We start from the raw sequence: 19,555 nt of genomic DNA, 5'->3' as shown, positions 1-19,555 counted from the left end.
ACAGTTTTTAAGCAGTCCCGCACATCCCCTGATTTTTCATTCATTCGCATGAATCAAAGTATAACCATGGAGGTAGAAAAATACTTCCATGATATAAGCATGGAGAATTAAATTAATAAAAAAAACTAGTAGCAGAGTATACGTCTGTCTCTCTCGTATACGTTGTGGTCACATACTCCACTAGAGCTGTGCTGCACTCATTACCACGGATCTGCATTGTTTTGAAGATCTTCAAGGCCATCTTTAGGTTCCTTAGCTTCACTCAGAGGTCGATGGAATTTCATTGGATACCTGAGACTGGATTTTTATCCCCATTCCGGCCAAGAACTTTACTTTTTAACGAATGTGCAGTGTAACGTGTTTTAAAATACCGAAGGGCGTTTTTGATCCTCCGTAGATGACGAGACCAATCCCTTGTCTAGTACCCCAAAACATCATGTTGGTCCCGCCCTTGCCGAACGGGGAAAACTGCCTGTCTAAAAATTGGACCAGTCTAACTTACTATTTTTAGGCATTAGATAAATTCAGGTGACTCGTTTGCTACCGCCGTACCGGTATGCTGTAATCTGCTTTAAAGCAAAAACTAAGTTACACTGCCTTCGAATTGCAAAGTGGAAGCCAAATTGCTTGAACCATGGACGAAGGAAAGCAGGTGGAGCCTAACCAAGCGCGCAAAACTCAGGTGAAATTTCAGCAGATTTGCTTGCTTAACTTGCATTGCCTGGCCTGGCTTAGACCCTAGTCAGGCTAGTCCTCTGTCTGGTCCGAGTACTGGCCTACCGGTAGGCCTAACTGAACTTGAACCCTACAAACATGATAAATCGCCTTTTTAAACATTTGGACGTGCTCGGGTGATAAGTAGTACCTTCCATAGGTTTTCCATCTACGAGTTATTTTGAGTGAAATTATTTAATGGAAGCAAAAGCCTGTGGAAGGTACTTGCCACTTGGACCTAGACCCGTAAACAGGGCTGGACTCCTCCGTCGTATACTGGACCCTGTCCTGATTCATAGGGATTTCTTTCGAAAAGTTTTCTCCGGGATATCCGGCGACATAACTAAACATCCGCTTGATTTTATGAGCCAAAATTGCACCAGTATGTTCACTACTTACACTCACAGGGTAAACTTTCCGCTTGGTGGCTAATTGCAGAAAACTTGCTGTTTTCTCATTCGGAGGAAAAAATGTTGCCTTTTTTGCCGTTTTCCTACTCTTGACGAATTTTGGCCTGACTTGTATATTAATACACAGACTGCTTTGTATGGTTAAGTAATGGTAGACTTCAGACTTCAGCACCTAAGAATTTCGTTCAGATCTGCTAGAGAACCTGTCGACCTAAGTGCCCGTGGAAAATCACAGCTGCTTTGTGTCGCAGCTAATGTGCAATGCCCTTGGCTGGTTCCCTGTCCAGTCACACACTGCTTGCAGCAAATCATTGGTAGCATGGATTGCTCTCTGTGACGTAACACGAGAGTGATGAAACAGCTGTCAGTTTTGTCCAAGTGGGACAAAATTCGTCCGGAGTGGAAAATGGCAAAAAAAGGCAACATTTTTTCCTCCAAACAAGAAAACGGCAAGTTGTCTGCAATTAGCCACCTAGCGGAAAGTTTACCCTGTATGAAGTGAACGTACTGGTGCAATTTCAGCTCATAAAATCAAGGGGATGTTTAGTTATGCCCCGGATATCCCGGATAAAACTTTTCGAAAGAAATCCCTATGAATCGGGACAAGGTTCAGTATACGACGGAGGAGTATTCGTTGGGCCCCGTTTACGGGTCTAACTTGGACCCTCCTAAGTAGTCTATATCCCGACCACATCCAAATGTTGAAAAAGGCGATTTGTAGGGTCCAATTTACTCGGACTAGGCCTGACTGTGGTCTTTATGGTAAGACCTGACACTGTCATGACTACTGTCATTGGGCAAGCCTGCTGGTTTTCATGATTTTTTAATGGTTCGTAACGCAGTTTTTGAATGCAGCCCAGTTAATCAAAGAGGAAAGAAAACAGAATTCCTTGATGGTCAGATCGAGGTACATTTCTGTGCAGCAAAAACTCCAGTCTCCACTTTCGCAATCAGATCTTCCCTCCAATACAGTACCCAACAAAACCGATGCTATTTTCAAAACCATGCGACTGACTACTTCCTGAAAAAATAAATCAGAGCTACAGTACAATGTAGCACTGTGAAGTCAGTTACATGTACTTAGACCTTTTCTTCATTAGACAGTCAATATTGAGTAACCGTTTGATATTCAAGGTTGAATAAGTAACAGTTTGAAATTTGACGAGTGCTCAAGATGCACACCCCCTAACAAAGCCCTTGCTGGCATTCTGGTTGCAATACACGTAGAAAGGATGGAGTGCAAAAGGGACAAAAATCAAACTGTGGCACCTACATTTGAGGGCTGGTTTGACACCAAAAACGTCAATCCCTGGGTTGCAAGGAGTAATTGGTGATAGAGGAAAACAGTAAGATCAACGTGAAGGTACCGGTAGTCTTGAGGTGGGGCAAGTGGTTTGGATATTTTTTATTTGATTTTAGAAAAGTTTGACAATGTGCCAAGGTTTACTAAATTGATTTTCCCATCTGGTCTGTAAGCAAAATGCTCCACCAACAAGTAAGGGGTCTGGTTAACCTTAAAAACCACCGTTCCCCTAGTAGACATGGTAGAAATGGAGGCAGTGGGCATGGTGACGTTGCTTACGAGTCCAGAAATACTTTGAAAAGCAGGGGCCTACTGGTTCATGTATTGCAATTTTTGGAATATGCTTCACCTTGTACCTTGTTGAGCAGTGATGAACCTTACAATGAATATGATTACATACATGTACAGGCAGTCAGTATTTTATAACTGTCATTTAACCAATTTTTTTCAGAACCACTTAAACCACCTAAAATGACTGCGTAAGTTACGCCCTAATTTGTTGCTGAGATTGTGGACTTGGGCAGTGCGTGACTGTTGTGAAGTATGGTACATGTATGTCCTAATGTATTAAAGAACTACAATAAAATGTGGCATAAGTGAAGTAACACCACTGCGTGTATGCATTCCTGGAATGAGATTCATATATTGGGGCATCATTTGACACCCTGTGCATACATTGTAAATCCTGTGAGACCGCTCTGAAAAATCCTGAGCATTTTCTAAGTAAATGCTTTAATGATTTCCCTCGTACATGTGAACTGGACTTTTTGGCGCACGTGATTACTTTCTGATGGCTATTAAATCACTGCAAGGGAAAGTGAGACATGAACTCTTGTACCTGTAAGCTTTCATTAAACTGGCTGCAGATCTACATTGTAGCAGGTCAAGACTTATATCTACATGTACCTGTCAGGCCTGTATAAACTAAGGAAGTGGAGGCCCTTCTTCCTTTTCTTCAAATTTGGACATTGCCCCTGTATATTGTACCGGTAGCATAGACTAGGCAGAAAATCTTAATTAAAACAAGAGTTGGTTCAGTGAAACTGCATAAATGTACATGCCAAAACAGTCCAGAAGATCAATGATAACACTGAATCGTGTTCAGCATAATATATTCAGGGAAAGCCTACTTGTATGTGAAACTGAAATCTCTCTGTATGAAAATGCACTCAAGTACAAGAATTGTAGTTTACATGTACTGCACCAAAACCAAGCTGCATCCATCTTGTGGAAGTGAACTTTAATTTTCTGGCCATTCTCACTGCCTTGTGCAATAATTACTGCTGCACTAATGAGAGAAAAATGTCTGGTGTAAAAATATTGTATGTGTATATTGGACTTGAACAGGCAAAGTACCTTACACCAAACTAAAATAAATCATGTATGTACATGTACTTTACATGTATTTGATTTTTTTTTCTTCTGTTTTACTACCTGAAACCTTTGCGTCATCCAATATTGGTTCCAAAAGTTTTTGCCATTCCGTTATTGGTAGTGATTACCTCTGGCCTTGTGCTTCATGTAGCTTTTCGTCCTGGTCGTCCCACTGGGCTGCCATGCTGCAGGTAACTGCAGATTAAAGTAGACTAGCCCATGTTATACTCTCATTCGGTACACATTGAGAAACTCATTTTTACAATTCACAGACGGCATTGTGTTGCGTATATCAGATGCCACATGTACCTCAGTTGACTCGGTCTGACACACTATATAGCTGTTCAGCCAGTAAAGGTTGGAAAGGTGGATTACGATGTGAAAGAGAATAGTACACATGCCCTGTACCTTGCCATGAGCTCTGCTGTGTTATGGTACGCTTTCTAGAGCCAACTGGTTTGCTCTTTTTGTGCAACTTCGAGGTTATCTCACACAAGCATGCTATCATGCTGGATACATGTACGGCTAAATGTCACAGTTAATCAGATTATTTGGATTGTACTGAAAGTATTACATGTACCGGCACATGGAAATGTACATATATTGGATCTTTCCTCTTGACTCTTTCCTGGCTTCCCTCCCTCCCTCTAAAAGAGTACAAAATAAAATGATGATTTCTCTGTGGTACATGTACACTGAGGACCCATTTTAACTCACAATGTAAGGCTGTTCATGTGCAGTAGACGACCAGAGAGTAGTGGCAGGAGGAAAAACAATGTCCATGACAGGCCTCGACATTCGCGGTTTTCCAATTGCCTAGGACAAATTTTTTCTTTCAGTTTGGGCAAGTGAAAATTAAGGACAAATTGCCTGATGGACAGGTACATGTACTTTTTCTTAAAATGAAACTGTCCATTTTTTTGTGGCCAAGAATAGCAGTCAGCAAATGTGCCTTTGATTTGATTTTTTCCCTCTTCACGAAAGCTTGTAAAAAGTGGTAAAAAGTACATGTATACAGCTATGTGGTTACAATAATTGTTTACATTGTTAAGTACATGTACCAACCTGTGTGTATTAAGCATGCTGTGCATTTAGCAGGGCACCTTTCCACATAAGGGAAAATGCGTACATAAATAAACTGTAAAATACACTTGTGTCTGGGTACCAAGCCTCATTGCACACACAGCACAGGGGAGTTTGGGGGAAGCTCGAAGACTATTTCACATGTGGCTGTGATTTCGACGTCAGTGAATTTTTCCTGGAACTTGTGTGTGTACTTTTTTCATATACATGTACATATATGACACCGGGAAAAATCATTGAGTGGTTAAGAAATAGCCGTTGGCCGAGCTTGTATGAATGATGCATCAAAGCTTTTTTTTTTACATGAGACAAATGAGAAAGAGCATTAAATTTGATGTCATTCGGAGCAAATTTTGCATAAGTTGATACATAGTACATGAGTACATGTTCACCTTTTGCAAATTCATGGGAATATTTGATCAGGAATATTTGATCTGACTTCACAAAAGTGTGGTCATGTTTGCTTTTGCCCCTGGCATGGACAGTATGAACTGGCCTGAATGGCTGAACAATGTGGGCATGTCAGTGTAAAGCCCGACATGTTTTCTGGGGAATTGCACTGTTGAGAAACTTACATGAATGTGTAGCCTCCAGGCTCAACCTCTAGGGTACTCAGTGTTCTCTAAGTTGTACATGTACATGTAAGTTTTAATCTTCCTGGGGACTGATGAAAATGCTGCAACGGGGAGGGGGAAGAGTGGAATTTTATGTAGGTTATGGCTCACTTAAAGAGGTGGTAGAAATCTAATTAGTGCATTTCTTGACATCTTTGCCATCATTGAAATTCAGAGCAATTATACATGTAGCTGTTTGGGTGTAAGTTCAAATATTCCAGAATGTAAATGTAGCACCAAAGATTTTCAACTAGATGGCTTTAAAGCTTGGTGGCTACTTTCTAAGCATGATGGAAGGCGAACAAAATGTGGTGGGCCGCCTTGCTTCATCTGTGGGTTGGAGAACACTGGTTGGAATCGTACACGTTCCAGGCACTAGATTTAGGACATACACTGGAAGGAGACCTGTGTGAAGCATTGTGTGTTTTTACCCCTTTTGGCACCCAACTATTCACAAATGCTTTTCTCTGTGGTTCTCTTTCACACACAGGAGTCACTCTTCCGGTTCAGGGTGTTGCTGGAACCCAGGGGATTCTTGAGAATCATTGAGTTCGTGAGTGTTTTTCTCTGTTTTCTCTCTGCTGAATGCAGCCAAGGGCAAAAGTTGTACATAGCCTGAATGTGCAGTTGAATGCAGAGATTAATATGAGCCGTAGAGGCACTGCAGTACATATGTAGCTACGCAGTGAAAAGGCTAGTCAGGGGTGGATCCAGAACCAGGTTATCGGGAGGAGGGGGCGGGAAGGGAGCCATGTGGGGGAAGGGAGAATATAGGGAGGGCAAAACTTGTGAACTTTGTACCGATATGTCTTGCTGATGAGCAAGGCTCAATTTTGGGGCTTTTTTGCATGCTTTTGGAAGGACTGAAATACATGTAGTCACCTAAAAGTGAAAATCTTGGTTTCCTTCCTTTTGGACTCTCCTTAATGTACGTGTAGGTGTGTTAACTGTGCACTCTCCTTGTGTCTTTCTGTTCTACAGTTCTTAGCCGTGCTCATGTTCGCCACTACAGCTGGATATAGCAGTTCGGTGGTGTACAATATCACTTGCCTCAATTACGAATTTGAAAAAAAGTATGAGTTTGGTTATCCGTTCAAGTAAGTGTCCATTTTGCTTCTCTCTCCGGCAGATGGTTTTCTTTATGCCAGATAACATTCCCAGTATCTTCTTTCTTTAATAGAGCTGACCAAAGAGTCCAGTGTTTTCCTAAATATTTAGGGGTTTGACCTATGGGCCTAAACATAGAACCAGGACCAAAATTGAAACTCAAATACTAGTGCCCCCTTGTTCCAGCCACACTTTTTAACCTTGTTTGGAACTGCATCAGTTTGAGTCAGGCCACATGGTGGGGTGGTTGAATTGGCTTGGAAGTGACCTTATTTATCCTTCAGTCATTTTGACGATTCTGTGAAAGTCAGACATACATGTACTGGTCTCACAAAATGCATATTTTTCTGAGACAGGTAAAAAAAAAAAAATTTAGCATGTTTAGTAGGCCAACAAGTGTGGGGCCATAAATTACACATGATTTTAACAAAAACCCTGTTGGATGGGATTGAAATTATACAGGTTTACTCTTAATAAAGGTACATGTATTTACTGGTACATCGTGTCATTTAAAAAAAAAATGTACGAGGCAGCGGAGATTGGGAGGGGGGGATTTCCCCTACCTCTCTGTTGTAAAATGAAAACTGGGCATTACGTTTAATACATGTACCATCCTTTGGAAGTGCGTATGCATATTAAGCTTGATGCTATACATGCTGGATGGGCAGTTTTCAACAGAAGCGCAAACCACGTTGGTGAAAATGTTCCGAACGCTTTCCATGTCGACCTTGTGTCCGTTGTTGCTGAGAGAAATCTCTTCCCCCCCCAATTGCAGTTTCAAAGACTATGACGAAGTCTGTGTACCATCCAATGCAACGGGCGGTATGAAGGTGAACGCCTACCCCGGAGGGAAAGCGTCCTTCTTTGTTGCCATCGGAGTCTTGGCGATGCTGTACTGCATTGCCACTCTCATCTGGTACGTCATCTTTGAGGTCAAGTTCATCAGGTTCGACCTCATCCCTGCCGCTGTGAGTGCAAAACTTTTGTTATGGGTTCTTTGTGGACTGAGAGAGAGAATTTACTGAGTTGTTGCCAGCTTCTAACATCATTATCACATTTCATAAATTGATACTCTGACCCCAAAGTGATGCAGACTTTCTGTTGCAGTGATATTTGGCGAATGCGTTACATGTAGTCACTGAGCTGAGAAGAGCCTCATTTCATCGCATAAAGGGAACCCACTTGGTTCTTTGTTATACCGTACCTTCTAGTTTCACCTCCAACCCCTCGGAACCTCAGCTAAATACTTTTGCCCACAGGCATGCACACTTCAAAACTCTTTGCAGTCACTGTAGCCCTCTGCCGATGGTTCCCACCGAAATCTTTCACAGTTCATGGGAGTGGTAAACTCGGGCAAGGAATTGGACTCGGTTTCACTTCCCTGCACAAATTCAACCATCGGTAGGTGCGGGGGGAACAACATAAATTATTTGACACAATGAGACTTTTTTCAGAAAGTGTTCATTAATCCCTTACCTTTAGCCCTTCCCCCCAGTAAGACCATAGAAGGCTATATTAACACATTTTCCTTATTTTTTACTCCTGCCACGGCCCCCCCCCGATTTGGTTTTTGATCTGCCATGCAACTGCTCCCTCAGGCCAACACTTTGGTACACCCAAATTAAAAAGAGTTTCAAAGTGTAATACAACAGGGACTGGTGTAAAATTGCTGCGTTCATGTATTGATGGACATGTACTCAACCACCGTTATTTTCGGAAAAGAAGCCACCCGATGCATAAGCTGCAGCACGCGAAAATCGGCAACTTAAGTTTTAAATTTATGAGCGTATATACCAGTGTGTAAGTTGCACCGGTGTATAAGCCACAGTGCAGCGCTAACGATCCAACCTGGAAGGGCATCGTGCTGCATGCTGAAGCACCAGTGCGGCATGTGCAGTACGTCAGTGGCTCCACTACATGTGCGATCCTAATAAATCTAGGCAGAGTGCAACCGAGTGCCACCATTAAAGTGAATATTAAGTCCTTGAAAATTGATAAATTTTGCAGGGTGGATGATTTTCCTGCATGGGCCCTACAGCAGCTCTTGCCCTTTTTTCCAAGTGGGCAGCAAAAGTTATGCAGACAAGGATGAACTATAAAATCTTTATAACTCAAAGTCAATTTAGTCAAAAGACCATTTTATTTCGTAGGCCATCTTTTTCTCGTCAAAAGAATATGTTGTTAAGTACAAAAATACCTCCGTAACTTGAAATGTCCACAACACTACTAGACCTGAAGATGTACATGTTCATTTCCAGTGGAAGAGTACCCCGTTTTCAGAAAGGTATGAAAAGATGTGAGTGGCGAAGGCGCAAGCTCACATGTACAGGTTTGACCAGTTGTGTTTCTGTGCAAAACATAGCGTGGTTGTCATTGTTGTATCAGGTAACTTTTCCTTGGATCTGCTGATTTCCTCACTTTTTACTTCACACTCATGCTATTGAAAATTGAAAACCTCCTTACAAAGTCCTGTGACAATTGGCATTTCCTCGTTTTTTGGGGGGCTCAAAGTCCAAGTCACATGCCTGATTCATTTGGTTTTTGTTCTAGGATCTGGTCCTCACTGCGACGTTCGCACTGTTCTTCTTCCTGGCGTCTTGTGCTTGGGCCTCCGGTGTCTCCACAGTCAAATACTGGACAACCTTTGAGAACATCAAGACCAACTTCTACAAGAATGTTTGCAACACTCCAGGAACTAAGTGCATTGGGGTCACTCCTGCAAGCTATGCCTCCCTTAATGCCTCGATCGTAAGTAACCCCCTCCTGCAAGCAGAAACTGACACTGGTCATGTTTAAATAAATTTTTTCTTCAGAAAGGTGGCCAAACTGGGCTTGTGTAGGCCACTTAAGGACTGCCATTCTGAAGGGTTTTTTATTAATTGGGCAACATGTATAAGTCTATTGAATCATGATATTTAGAAATTGGGATGCAGCTATCATTCTTAATACATGCAGTTCAGTAGATCGTGTGCCACAACATTGTTTGCATAGGTCACAGGGTCACATATTCAGTTTGCTTTTCAGGCACTTGCTGATGGCATTATATTTGGCTGATACATGTACAAGGCATGACAATGCGGCCAGTGTTTGATACACAGCCAGACCTCACAAACACTGATTCAGGAGAGCCATTTGAATAGTATTTCTATGCTATTCGTTGCCACATTCCCATCTGTCTCAGTACTCCAGGGTGTGCCTGGGGAGTGATATTTCCTTCCACAACAGGCTGTGCAATGCAGCAACTGACATGAACTACATGTCTGTAAATACAGTGTACATTACCATGGTCACTGAATTTATTTACATATGTACAGGTGTTGTTTTTGAGGGCTATGGGCTGTATAAATTTTCCCTCATCCGTCAGTAAAAGAGAGGCTAGGCCCCTTTCCCAGTTCCTTTCTCCGTAATTCTTCAAAATAAAACCCACAATCTGGCAACCAGTAACAACTGTCCATCCTCCTTCTCTCAGTATGCCTAGTTTTCTACCAGATTAAATCAATCATGAAAACTCACTTCTGCTTTTCACCGGTGCCCATTTATTCTCCTGACTGGAGAGAGGCAAGTTAGAGTAAAGCAACTCGCCCAAGGTCACAATGTATGCCCTATTGCAGGATTGGAAGCCCGACCTACATGTAGTGATTTGCTGTTCCAAACCCTAAAGACCTTTTTTACCCACATCATTGGATTGCGCTAAATGTGAACAATAGAGTACCAAAGTGAATGCGTCACGCGCACAATTAGTGTGTAAAAGGCATTAGCGCGAGAACCGGCGTGTGAACCAACACGCGCGCATACTCCATTCGTTTGCACTGCACTTTCTGGTTCACAGTGACGTCACACTTCGGTTCTCTATACCACTATGTGTGGACTGTTGTGTCCACGGTGATCGCATACATTCCTACAGGCAGTTTCAACCATGTGCAAGCGCACGTGCGAACGCTGCATGCTTGACTAGTTTATCTTGAATAAGTAAATCACCATCACAACACTATGCACTCATTACCACCACAACACATTGCAGTCCATCATGATTGTGACATCACAGGAAAAAGGTCTATACCGATAGGCCCCAAAGCCTGTCTAATCATACAAGTATGTCTGTGTTTTAATAGTGGTTGAATTTGTATCTCTCAGATTCCCATTGGAGCTGCTAACAAAATATTCTCTCCAAATGTCTTTTTGTCCCTTGGCAGCTTTTTGGCTTTCTGAACTTCCTGGTGTGGCTGGGCAATTGTTGGTTCGTCTTCAAGGAGACTACCTGGTTCCAGGCTCGGCAGAAGAAGCAAGAGCCACAAACCCAGGCGGAACCTCCTCCCAATGATATCTAGACCTCTGAGAACACACCTCAACACGCCCAGCTTGGAGAGCTTTCTGCCATACCGATCTCGATTTCCTGCTGTCGCTTCTGTTTGCCTTTGTGAGAACAGACCTGGAGGTATTATTTAGTTTAATCTTATGTGGGTACATTTTTTTCTGTTAGATTACTTGAAAACACAGATTTCCTTCCAGATGATGAAAAAGAATAGCCAAACATCACTTTGTCTGAAAATCTCAAACGTTCTCAAGTATAGAAAAACAGCGGAAGGAACACAAAGGAAGATTGCCTTTAAAAACCGCCATCATATTGGATTCAGTTATGACTTGAATAGACGATCTGCCTGAAAATTCCTTGAGACTGACTACTTGCTCAAAGATTGTGGTTGGAAGGTGTAAGTTGGGTGATGACGCTTAGTGAAACTTCATTAGTACGGACAGCTTGCTGCTTTGTTGTCGTTGACTAAAATTTTAAATGAAATTGATGGACTGAAACTCTTCTGTTTGATTAATTGTATCTTTAATCGAAAAGGGAAGGGTAATCAATCAAGAGAATATTTTAAAACTTCTGGGACCAGAGGAGGAGCCAATTGTGTAGTGCATTATGGGAAGGCAATTGACCAAAAAAATGGTATTCATGTCACTGATCAACCTTTTTATATACTGGTACATGTAGCCCTCTTTGGAATCTTTTTAGACCCAAGTGTTTTTGGGTAGGTGGAAATGACAGGTGCGCATTTCTTTGGGAGTTTGATACAGCTACCAACAAGCACAGGCATTGATCCAGTTGACGGCAGTAAATTATGTCTGTAACCCAGACAAGTTACCTGTTATTTATCCTTTTTTGGGGGGGATATGCTATATTTAGACAAGCATGAAGTACATGTACATGTACGATCTATCAGCTTTTACATATGCAAATAATGTGATCAATATGATAAATAATGCTTGATGTATGTGTGTTTGTCAATATATTAGGAGTTACTCCTGTGTACAACAAGTTGGCAGAGCTTTTACTGCGTACGCATAGTTGTTGCTTGTAGCTGTGTGATTGTTGGCTCGTTTGGCTGTGATATCTTATGATTATTTGAAAATATTGCTGTGATGTAGTGACCATGTACATGTATGGCTTTTTGGTACTGAGATCGCTACTGAGATTAAGGATTGAACAGACAAGGTGCATTTGTTATTGTGTTTTGTGCAGTGCATATTGTGTTCATTTTGATGGGAATCTTGTTTTCTGAATCTTAACTGAGTGTAAGGAAAGATGCGACCGTGTTTTGCCCTTTTTTTTTCAAGTGTACAAAGATGTAAATTCCTTGCTACACGCCCAAAACGAAATCAATTTTTGGGTTACTGAAGTTCTTTAGACAGTCTCGCTTTATGAACTTGTTTAAAGAGTGTGCTTTTTCTAGGGAGGACCACTTGGGCTCTAACCCCATCTGGGAATGCCATGCCAAAAATTTCATACTTCTGTAGTAACTTACATAGTGGTCTCAAAGCATTTCACTGGAACAATCATCGTCTTGTTCAGCAGACAAGACCAGTGAACTGCTTGTATAGGCCTACATGTACGTGTTTGTGTTGGCTACATTTGTAAACTTTTAACTGCAACTGTACCCACTTATACAGGCCTGGGTAGAGAACTGTACCCACTTATACAGGCCTGGGTAGAGAACTGTACCCACTTATACAGGCCTGGGTTGAGAACTGTACCCACTTATACAGGCCTGGGTAGAGAACTGTACCCACTTATACAGGCCTGGGTAGAGAACTGTACCCACTTATACAGGCCTGGGTAGAGAACTGTACCCACTTATACAGGCCTGGGTAGAGAACTGTACCCACTTATACAGGCCTGGGTTGAGAACTGTACCCACTTATACAGGCCTGGGTAGAGAACTGTACCCACTTATACAGGCCTGGGTTGAAAACTGTACCCACTTATACAGGCCTGGGTTGAGAACTGTACCCACTTATACAGGCCTGGGTTGAGAACTGTACCCACTTATACAGGCCTGGGTAGAGAGGGGCTAGGAGGGGTAAAAGTGATCTGCCCCAGCTGAGCCAAGGTCACAACTTAATCCCTGCAATCTGGTGGTCAAGGGTCGCTGAGCCCTCACCACCAGTAGGTAAACATGCCACACTAAGTCACATCAGTCATCAACTTGATACTGCAGGTTGCCTTGTGGGTAGTTTCCCAGATTCCACAGACCCCAAGTCCAGACAGTCCTGAAGCCTGTTCTACAGACTTGGGTGCCATGGCTCCAACTATTAATCATAGAACCCGCCCAGTGTTGGATTTTAACAGAAACAAAATGTACATGTATTTTCAGTATTTTTAAAATGTATTTTCAGGAAAAATAGTCCTGCTGTGATTTGGACTGAAACAATCCCTTCACGAAATGTATTTAATAATGTTCACACCTTGGCTTAATAGAATATACCAGGAAGTAATGGATTTGTATTGGTTTATTTATCTTATAAGTTTTCCTTGGTGTAATAGGAACATTTATGTTGTGCTTGCTTTATGTGTGCAGCTGCCTGATCCATATTACCTAGCAAAACAAAAAACTCTCTTAACAAAACCATGGATTCATTGCGTAACATGTGCCTGAGTTGTTGCTGGTCAAAATGTACATACATGTACATGTGTGTTCCCCTGCGGCTGATCAAGGAAAATAATCTGTATACCAGCACCTGTAGAGTGATTGTCTGTGAAATGAGTTGTTGCTGAAGCATGCTTATGAAACATATTATATGTACATGGGTCATTCCATGAGGTTGGGGCACAATTTGTGACAGTGTCAATTGTTACATGGGTTCCGTAAAAATCAACAGCTATTTCCCTGCAAGTGGATTCCAAATTGCCATTGTTATACATCTTGCAAGGCGTCTTACAGAGGTGTGTGTTATTTTTACAGAGTAAATGACCTGCTCTACAGGTCATGACAGGTGGTAAAAGTTACCCATGTACCAAGGACACCGTCACAAATTGTGCCCTAACCTCACTGAATGACCCATATTTAGATGAATGACAGAAACAATGTTAATCTCTCAGCTTGCATTTGTCATATTAATAACACTGGGAATCTTCCTGGAATAGGCATATTGCTCTTCTTCCAAATGTACATGTGGCTGTTGTGTTCTTTATGACATACATGTCTGTTCTGAAGACGGACAGAGCACTAACTGTCTGAAATGTGGAGTAACCACACATACTCAAAGAGATATTTTCCACGTGGTGTATCCACAAACCCTCTACCTTATCGTATTCCTCCATGCAAACCTTCAAGAGCTACTTTACATGTAAAGCCTTGAATATTGCTTTTTTTTCCCCAGACATTTGCTATTCTTCCGTGATGCATATTTTTTAAATGTAGATATTGTATATGTGACATTTTGCCTGGTACTGTATACCACACAGAGTTTTCACTTGAACGGGAGATGACCTCACCCAGAATAGCTACTGGTAGGGAGGTGGCATGTGTCAGAAGGTCAGTGTGTACTTGCTGGGTACAGTGCACAGTAAACATGACATATCCAGGGCAGCACTGACTTTTATCTGACACCATTTCAGAGTATCGTTTTGGTCACTGACATTTGTCTAAGATGTATGCTGATTATGTGCATATGATTAGGGCTGAGTAAAATAGAAGTTTCTTGTCACACCTGCTGGGTCGGATTAAGTGTTCTGCAGGCTTGAGGCATGAGTTCCTTTTAGGCCCGACTCTGATCCCGGTACCATTACCAATTTCATTGAGCTACCCTATAGTTTGGGCTGGAGCCTTGGATTTCATTTAATCTTTAATGCCAAGAGGAACAGAGTTTAAGGGACCTACATTGTACATGTAGTTTGAAGTTTTCTGAAAAGTAGAAGTTCAGAGGAAGACACTGCAACTAATCAACATGTCTCTTACGTTTGTTGTTTGTGTTGTTTGACGGTGCTATTTCGAGAGTTATAAATGTATTTTTAGAGGCCCTCAATTTTTTTGTAGCTCACTAATTTTATTAGGCCCAAGGTGTGTGCCTACTTATGAATAGTTTGGCCTGAAATTTTTTATTGAGGAATAACTCCCTGTTGTCTTTGTATGGTACTAAGTTTTAGTGAACTACAGTCTTGTAGATATACTTGCCAGTAGTAATCCCTGAAAGACAGGTTAAAACAAAATATCTCCACTAGAGAAAATTGATGTTTTTTTATTGCTAGATACATACTGAATCCTACAACAGCCTTAGTTTATAATATGAAACGATTCTGCAATGCAAAGGAAACAAAATATGTTTTTGTGATTGTCTGTGGCACAATGTGCTCTATTCCAGTGAATGTTATCACCACATTCTTGCATGGTCACATTTCCTGTCAAATTTACAGCAAAATAGTCATGCATCTCACCCCAAGGCACGGCCTGGTACATGTGCTTCATAGTTTGTGGTGGGTCAAGAATTTTTTTGTAGTGAGAAAGAAATGCAAGAATTGGATCACATTTCTGATTGCTTTGTGGTGTGCTGAGTGAAGCTGCCTCGTGAGAAAAGTCACACAGGCCCCAGTGCCAGCACTGAATTGTTTTTTATTTTTGGGGGGGGTGCCCTCTCGCCACCCTCCCCCATTAAGCTTTTAATAAGAACTAATGTGCCATCGGCCTCAACTATTCCACCCTAGGCATTAGCACATTTACATTTCAACTTGATAATAAGCTTCATTAGGAGATGTGTTTTTATACTACACCTAGATTGAATCATTCCCCCAAATCAAAAACTCAGGGAAAGACCAGAAGTTGAAAATCATTTCCTGTTTGTGTATTGGTCGTTACTGGTGTGAGTGGGTATTCAGATGGCACACATATACAGTGGAGCGTTTATAGTAATAAGCCTTAAAATTTTTGTAAGTCCCAGAATTTTTCGTAAGCCCAAAGATACTGTGCCTGTTAGGTAATCCAGCCCTTCACATCTGCTTTAACCCTGCCTTTTTCCTTTTCAATTTTCTGTTTTTTTTTTAGTTTTCTACCTTTTTTGTTATTTGCAAGGTATTGTGACAAGTTCAAAATCTGTTCGATGGTGCACAGGTCCTTTTGTTTCAAGGGACACAAATGTATCAGCAGAGAGTCCAGAGTTCCGTTTCCTGTCCTAGGAAACTGCTTGCCTCCTGTTTTAGGAAAAAAGGAACAAACTATTTTACACAGCCTGGGAACAAGCTCACTGAAACTTGCGGCTGGGTATTACACTTTGGGATTATTGAATCACCTATTAATATGATTTTGTTTGTATAACAAAATGCTCTTTGCAATACAAGTTTGAGCAGTAGGAATTAGTGTGTCAAAGTTTGTATAAATGCTTCATGGTGTTGATTTTTTGTCTTGCTTCTGTGGCTCGAGTTGTGACTTGAACAAATTTACTTTTAATTAAAGTAGTGACAATGCTATTACATTTGCAGTAGTGGACTCGAAAGAATGATTCTATTGAATGACTTGTGTGTACTTTAAGAATTCAAAGCAAAGGCTAGTGACACTTCTGTGGTTTGGACAGTTTTTGTGGTGACTTTGATGGTAAACACAATAAAAATGCTCTTGGTGCAGAAAGAGACCGAAGACATACCAGCAGAACGTCTTTGGTGTTATGGTGTAAAGTGGTCATTCACAAGGATGTGCATGAGTGGTCATTGCAGAGACTCAAGATTACAAGCCAGTAATTATGCAGAAAAGGAGTTCGATGGAAGTCGCTTGGCGACAGAATTTATTGAGAATTGGAATGAATGAAAAAGATTATTGAATGAAGACAAGGTGATTGCTAAAAGGGGGGAATGGAGGATAGGCTTTAACAATTTTTTGATTTCTCAAATGATCAGATTATGAACGACTTACGAAAATGGGAGGGGCTTACTTTTGTGTATTTAGGGGTCAGCTTGAGAACCGACCCCCCCGCGTGATAGCATAAAATCTGGTGCTTGCCCCTCCCCCGGCTATTTTTCCCCTTTTCAGAAATTGGGAAAAAGTGAAAATTGTGTTTTGTAAAACTATGTTGTGTTTTATAGTTCTATAATAAAGCCCTATGGGGCCCTACGGCGAGGATATTGAGGAAAAGTGACCAAAAATGTCCAAAATATGACAGTTTTCTTGACATAATGGGGTTCTGTACCCTGTTTATCTAAGCATACTCTCCAGTTAGGAAAACTACAGGTGTACTGACTATTTGCCGGTGGCTATTCGCACTGACTATATTTCACCTAAAAAGATCCGAACAATTATGCCACACGAGGGCAGTATGCATTTCGTGATAGAAATTAGACTTACACAAGTTTAGTGAGTGTAGCGTTCGTTTATGCGAGCTATTTTTATAATAACAGGCATAACTTGCAGAGCTCGAGTTTGCCAGGGACATCATTTTTGTTCGCGGCGGGTGGGGATGGGGGTGTTACTAAATGTAGTTGTCGTCATTTGTAAAGCCATTTAATCTCTTTGCTTTTTGTCCTTAGCCATACATGCAAAATAAGAACCCGTCATACTTTATGGAATTTTGGGGTCTTCCAACCTTCTGACGTTAGCTACCTTCAAATCATGATGATATTTTTTTTTGTTAAATAAAAATGAATAAGGCAGGGTGTGTGAAAGAGATTATCCCCCACACAGAATTCGCTACTCTGCTCATTGAAAATGTTGTTCCAATAGTGTAATTATTTTCTGTTACATGTTGATGGACTGGCCAAGGGGTTGGGAATCAAACGCAAAACGCAGATATGCCCTTGCAGCGATCGATGGTAGCTAGCTACTCATTAGTTCTAATCCCATTAGCCACTGTGTTCTGAAGTGCCTTGTGTGGTTAGTCCCAGAGACGCTTCGAAGCTGAGGAGGTGTATACATAGGGGCCTATACACGGCGTATTAAAAAAAGGAAGCCCAACTTTAAGTGGCCACTGTGGCAAAACTACACACCTTCTAGCCGAACACTTGGTATCATCTCAAAGTAGAGAACAAAATGATGCCTTGTTTGTGATTTTACCGTTACGGATCACTGAGCACCACTGCCTTGAAATTTAGCCACTTGCGAGTATCTGCAGCAAGGTATGAGATGGAGAGAACCCCCCGTGCTTTGTGTTGGTCATTGTCTCGCAGGAATCTGGGGAATTCCTTTCAGACATCTTGGGGGGGTGTGTGTTGAGTAAAAATAGTCTTGAATGTGTATAGGGATTGGACATGTTGGGGGGTACCCCTCGGTCTCATTTCTTGCTGGGTATATTTGCGAGTTAAATTTGAATAAAATCTGGTACACTATGTTATCTGATTGCATAGAAACGTAACAATTTGAATTCCCCAAACTAAAGACACTGTTGCTATACCTCGTGATTCGGGGCAAGATTTGCATAGCGACCACCATCTCTGGAATGGACTGGTTCCTTTGTTATACCCAGCTAGCAAGAAATTTGATAGTTTGTCGCTGGGAGTTCTGCTTTGGAGGTGTTTTGAGGGAATTTCTCAGTCTGCGCTAGTTTCATTTTGTTTGTCTGCAAATAGTTCACTCGTGTGACACTGGGTATTATGTTGGGAGACCCTGAGGATTACGGTTGACATGGCTTTCGTGTGAGGGGTTGTAACGCATAAGGTATGTGATTCACCTCCGTCTTTGAAACTGATTGATAGCTATGATATGAGTGAGCGTTGAGAGGGTTTAGTGTTCGGTATTGTTCGGTAGATTGGCCACGGAAGCTGAGTCTTGGGCTTTTGATGTACTGATGAGCTGTGTTGACCAAAGTTTTGGAATTTAACATTCATTTGATTTGCCTTGTTGGTTTAAGTAATTTTTTGCCATTTTGTTTGGAGAACATCATAATGAAGCAAATTTTATAAATTGTACCGTTCGCTATAGAAAGGCCTGCAAGAATAAATATTTCGGCAAATCCAACAGACAAGTGACTATCCCTGTGCCGCCGCGCGCCCTGATCTGGCTGTTGGAAATGGACTGCTTGAAACGCTTGTTTAAAGCAGTCTGGAGAGGGGCTATAGAGCGACGTCACGTGGTACAAAACTTACTGTCTTTGACCTTTGAAAAAGGCTTATACAGACAGTCTTTATGTCTGTTTATGAAGCATCATGTCTTCAATATTCAAAGATACTCTAATTACGTGCAAGGAGGTGATATGGTCCAAAAAGAAAAACAGAGTACAAAAGTCATGTCAAACTAAACTTCGGTTCTAAACTAATTAGCATCGCCGTGAAAAATATTAGGAACTTGGGCAATATAACTTTCGGCTTGGTGACGTCACAGAACGTTGATAGCTATCATCGAATGATCTTATTGGTTCATTTTTGTGTGTGCAAGATAACACCTCTAAAGTAGGCTGTATTAAATGAAGACTTATAATAAAGAGAGTTTATAATAGTCATCTCAAAATTTCCGAACAGCATCCAGAATAATGAAGTCCCCATTTTCAAACTTTATAAAATAATTATTCACCCATTGTTTCTGCCATCTTTTAGAATATGCAGAAAAACGCACTTTTAATTTCTAAAATCAACTGTCTTTGATGTGCCAGTGCCGGGAAAACACCCTCTTATTTCATGACGTCATCACCCATTGTATAATACTTGGCATAATCTTCTTTAAAAATTTAGTCAGTCATATTAGTTTGGGGGAATTTCAATC

General features: G+C 41.3%; 1 protein-coding gene across 1 annotated transcript; it reads left to right on the top strand.

Moving 5' to 3' along the window:
- Nucleotides 1-500: 500 nt before the first annotated feature.
- Nucleotides 501-16,507, top strand: LOC110974073 (synaptophysin-like). The gene is made up of 6 exons (XM_087135917.1): nt 501-682; nt 5,989-6,051; nt 6,480-6,595; nt 7,381-7,573; nt 9,156-9,353; nt 10,799-16,507. Exons 1-6 carry the CDS (start codon nt 635-637, stop codon nt 10,931-10,933), a joined length of 753 nt encoding a protein of 250 aa, XP_086992043.1. The 5' UTR covers nt 501-634; the 3' UTR covers nt 10,934-16,507.
- The last annotated feature ends 3,048 nt before the right edge of the window (nt 16,508-19,555 follow it).

The sequence above is a fragment of the Acanthaster planci genome, linkage group LG04 (assembly GCF_054643075.1).
Source record: "Acanthaster planci isolate LZ-2023a linkage group LG04, COTS_SCS, whole genome shotgun sequence".
Taxonomy (NCBI): Eukaryota; Metazoa; Echinodermata; class Asteroidea; order Valvatida; family Acanthasteridae; genus Acanthaster; species Acanthaster planci.
The sequence above is the reverse complement of the archived record's forward strand: the minus strand, read 5'-3'. Positions and strand labels throughout refer to the sequence as shown.

What these genes read in the sequence shown, in the direction of transcription:
- LOC110974073 (XM_087135917.1), top strand. Translation starts at nt 635, where the DNA reads ATGGACGAAGGAAAGCAGGTGGAGCCTAACCAAGCGCGCAAAACTCAG. An exon ending in ACCAAGCGCGCAAAACTCAG is followed by an intron (nt 683 to 5,988) that starts GTGAAATTTCAG and finishes TTTCACACACAG; the next exon opens with GAGTCACTCTTCCGGTTCAG. An exon ending in GAGTTTGGTTATCCGTTCAA is followed by an intron (nt 6,596 to 7,380) that starts GTAAGTGTCCAT and finishes CCCCAATTGCAG; the next exon opens with TTTCAAAGACTATGACGAAG.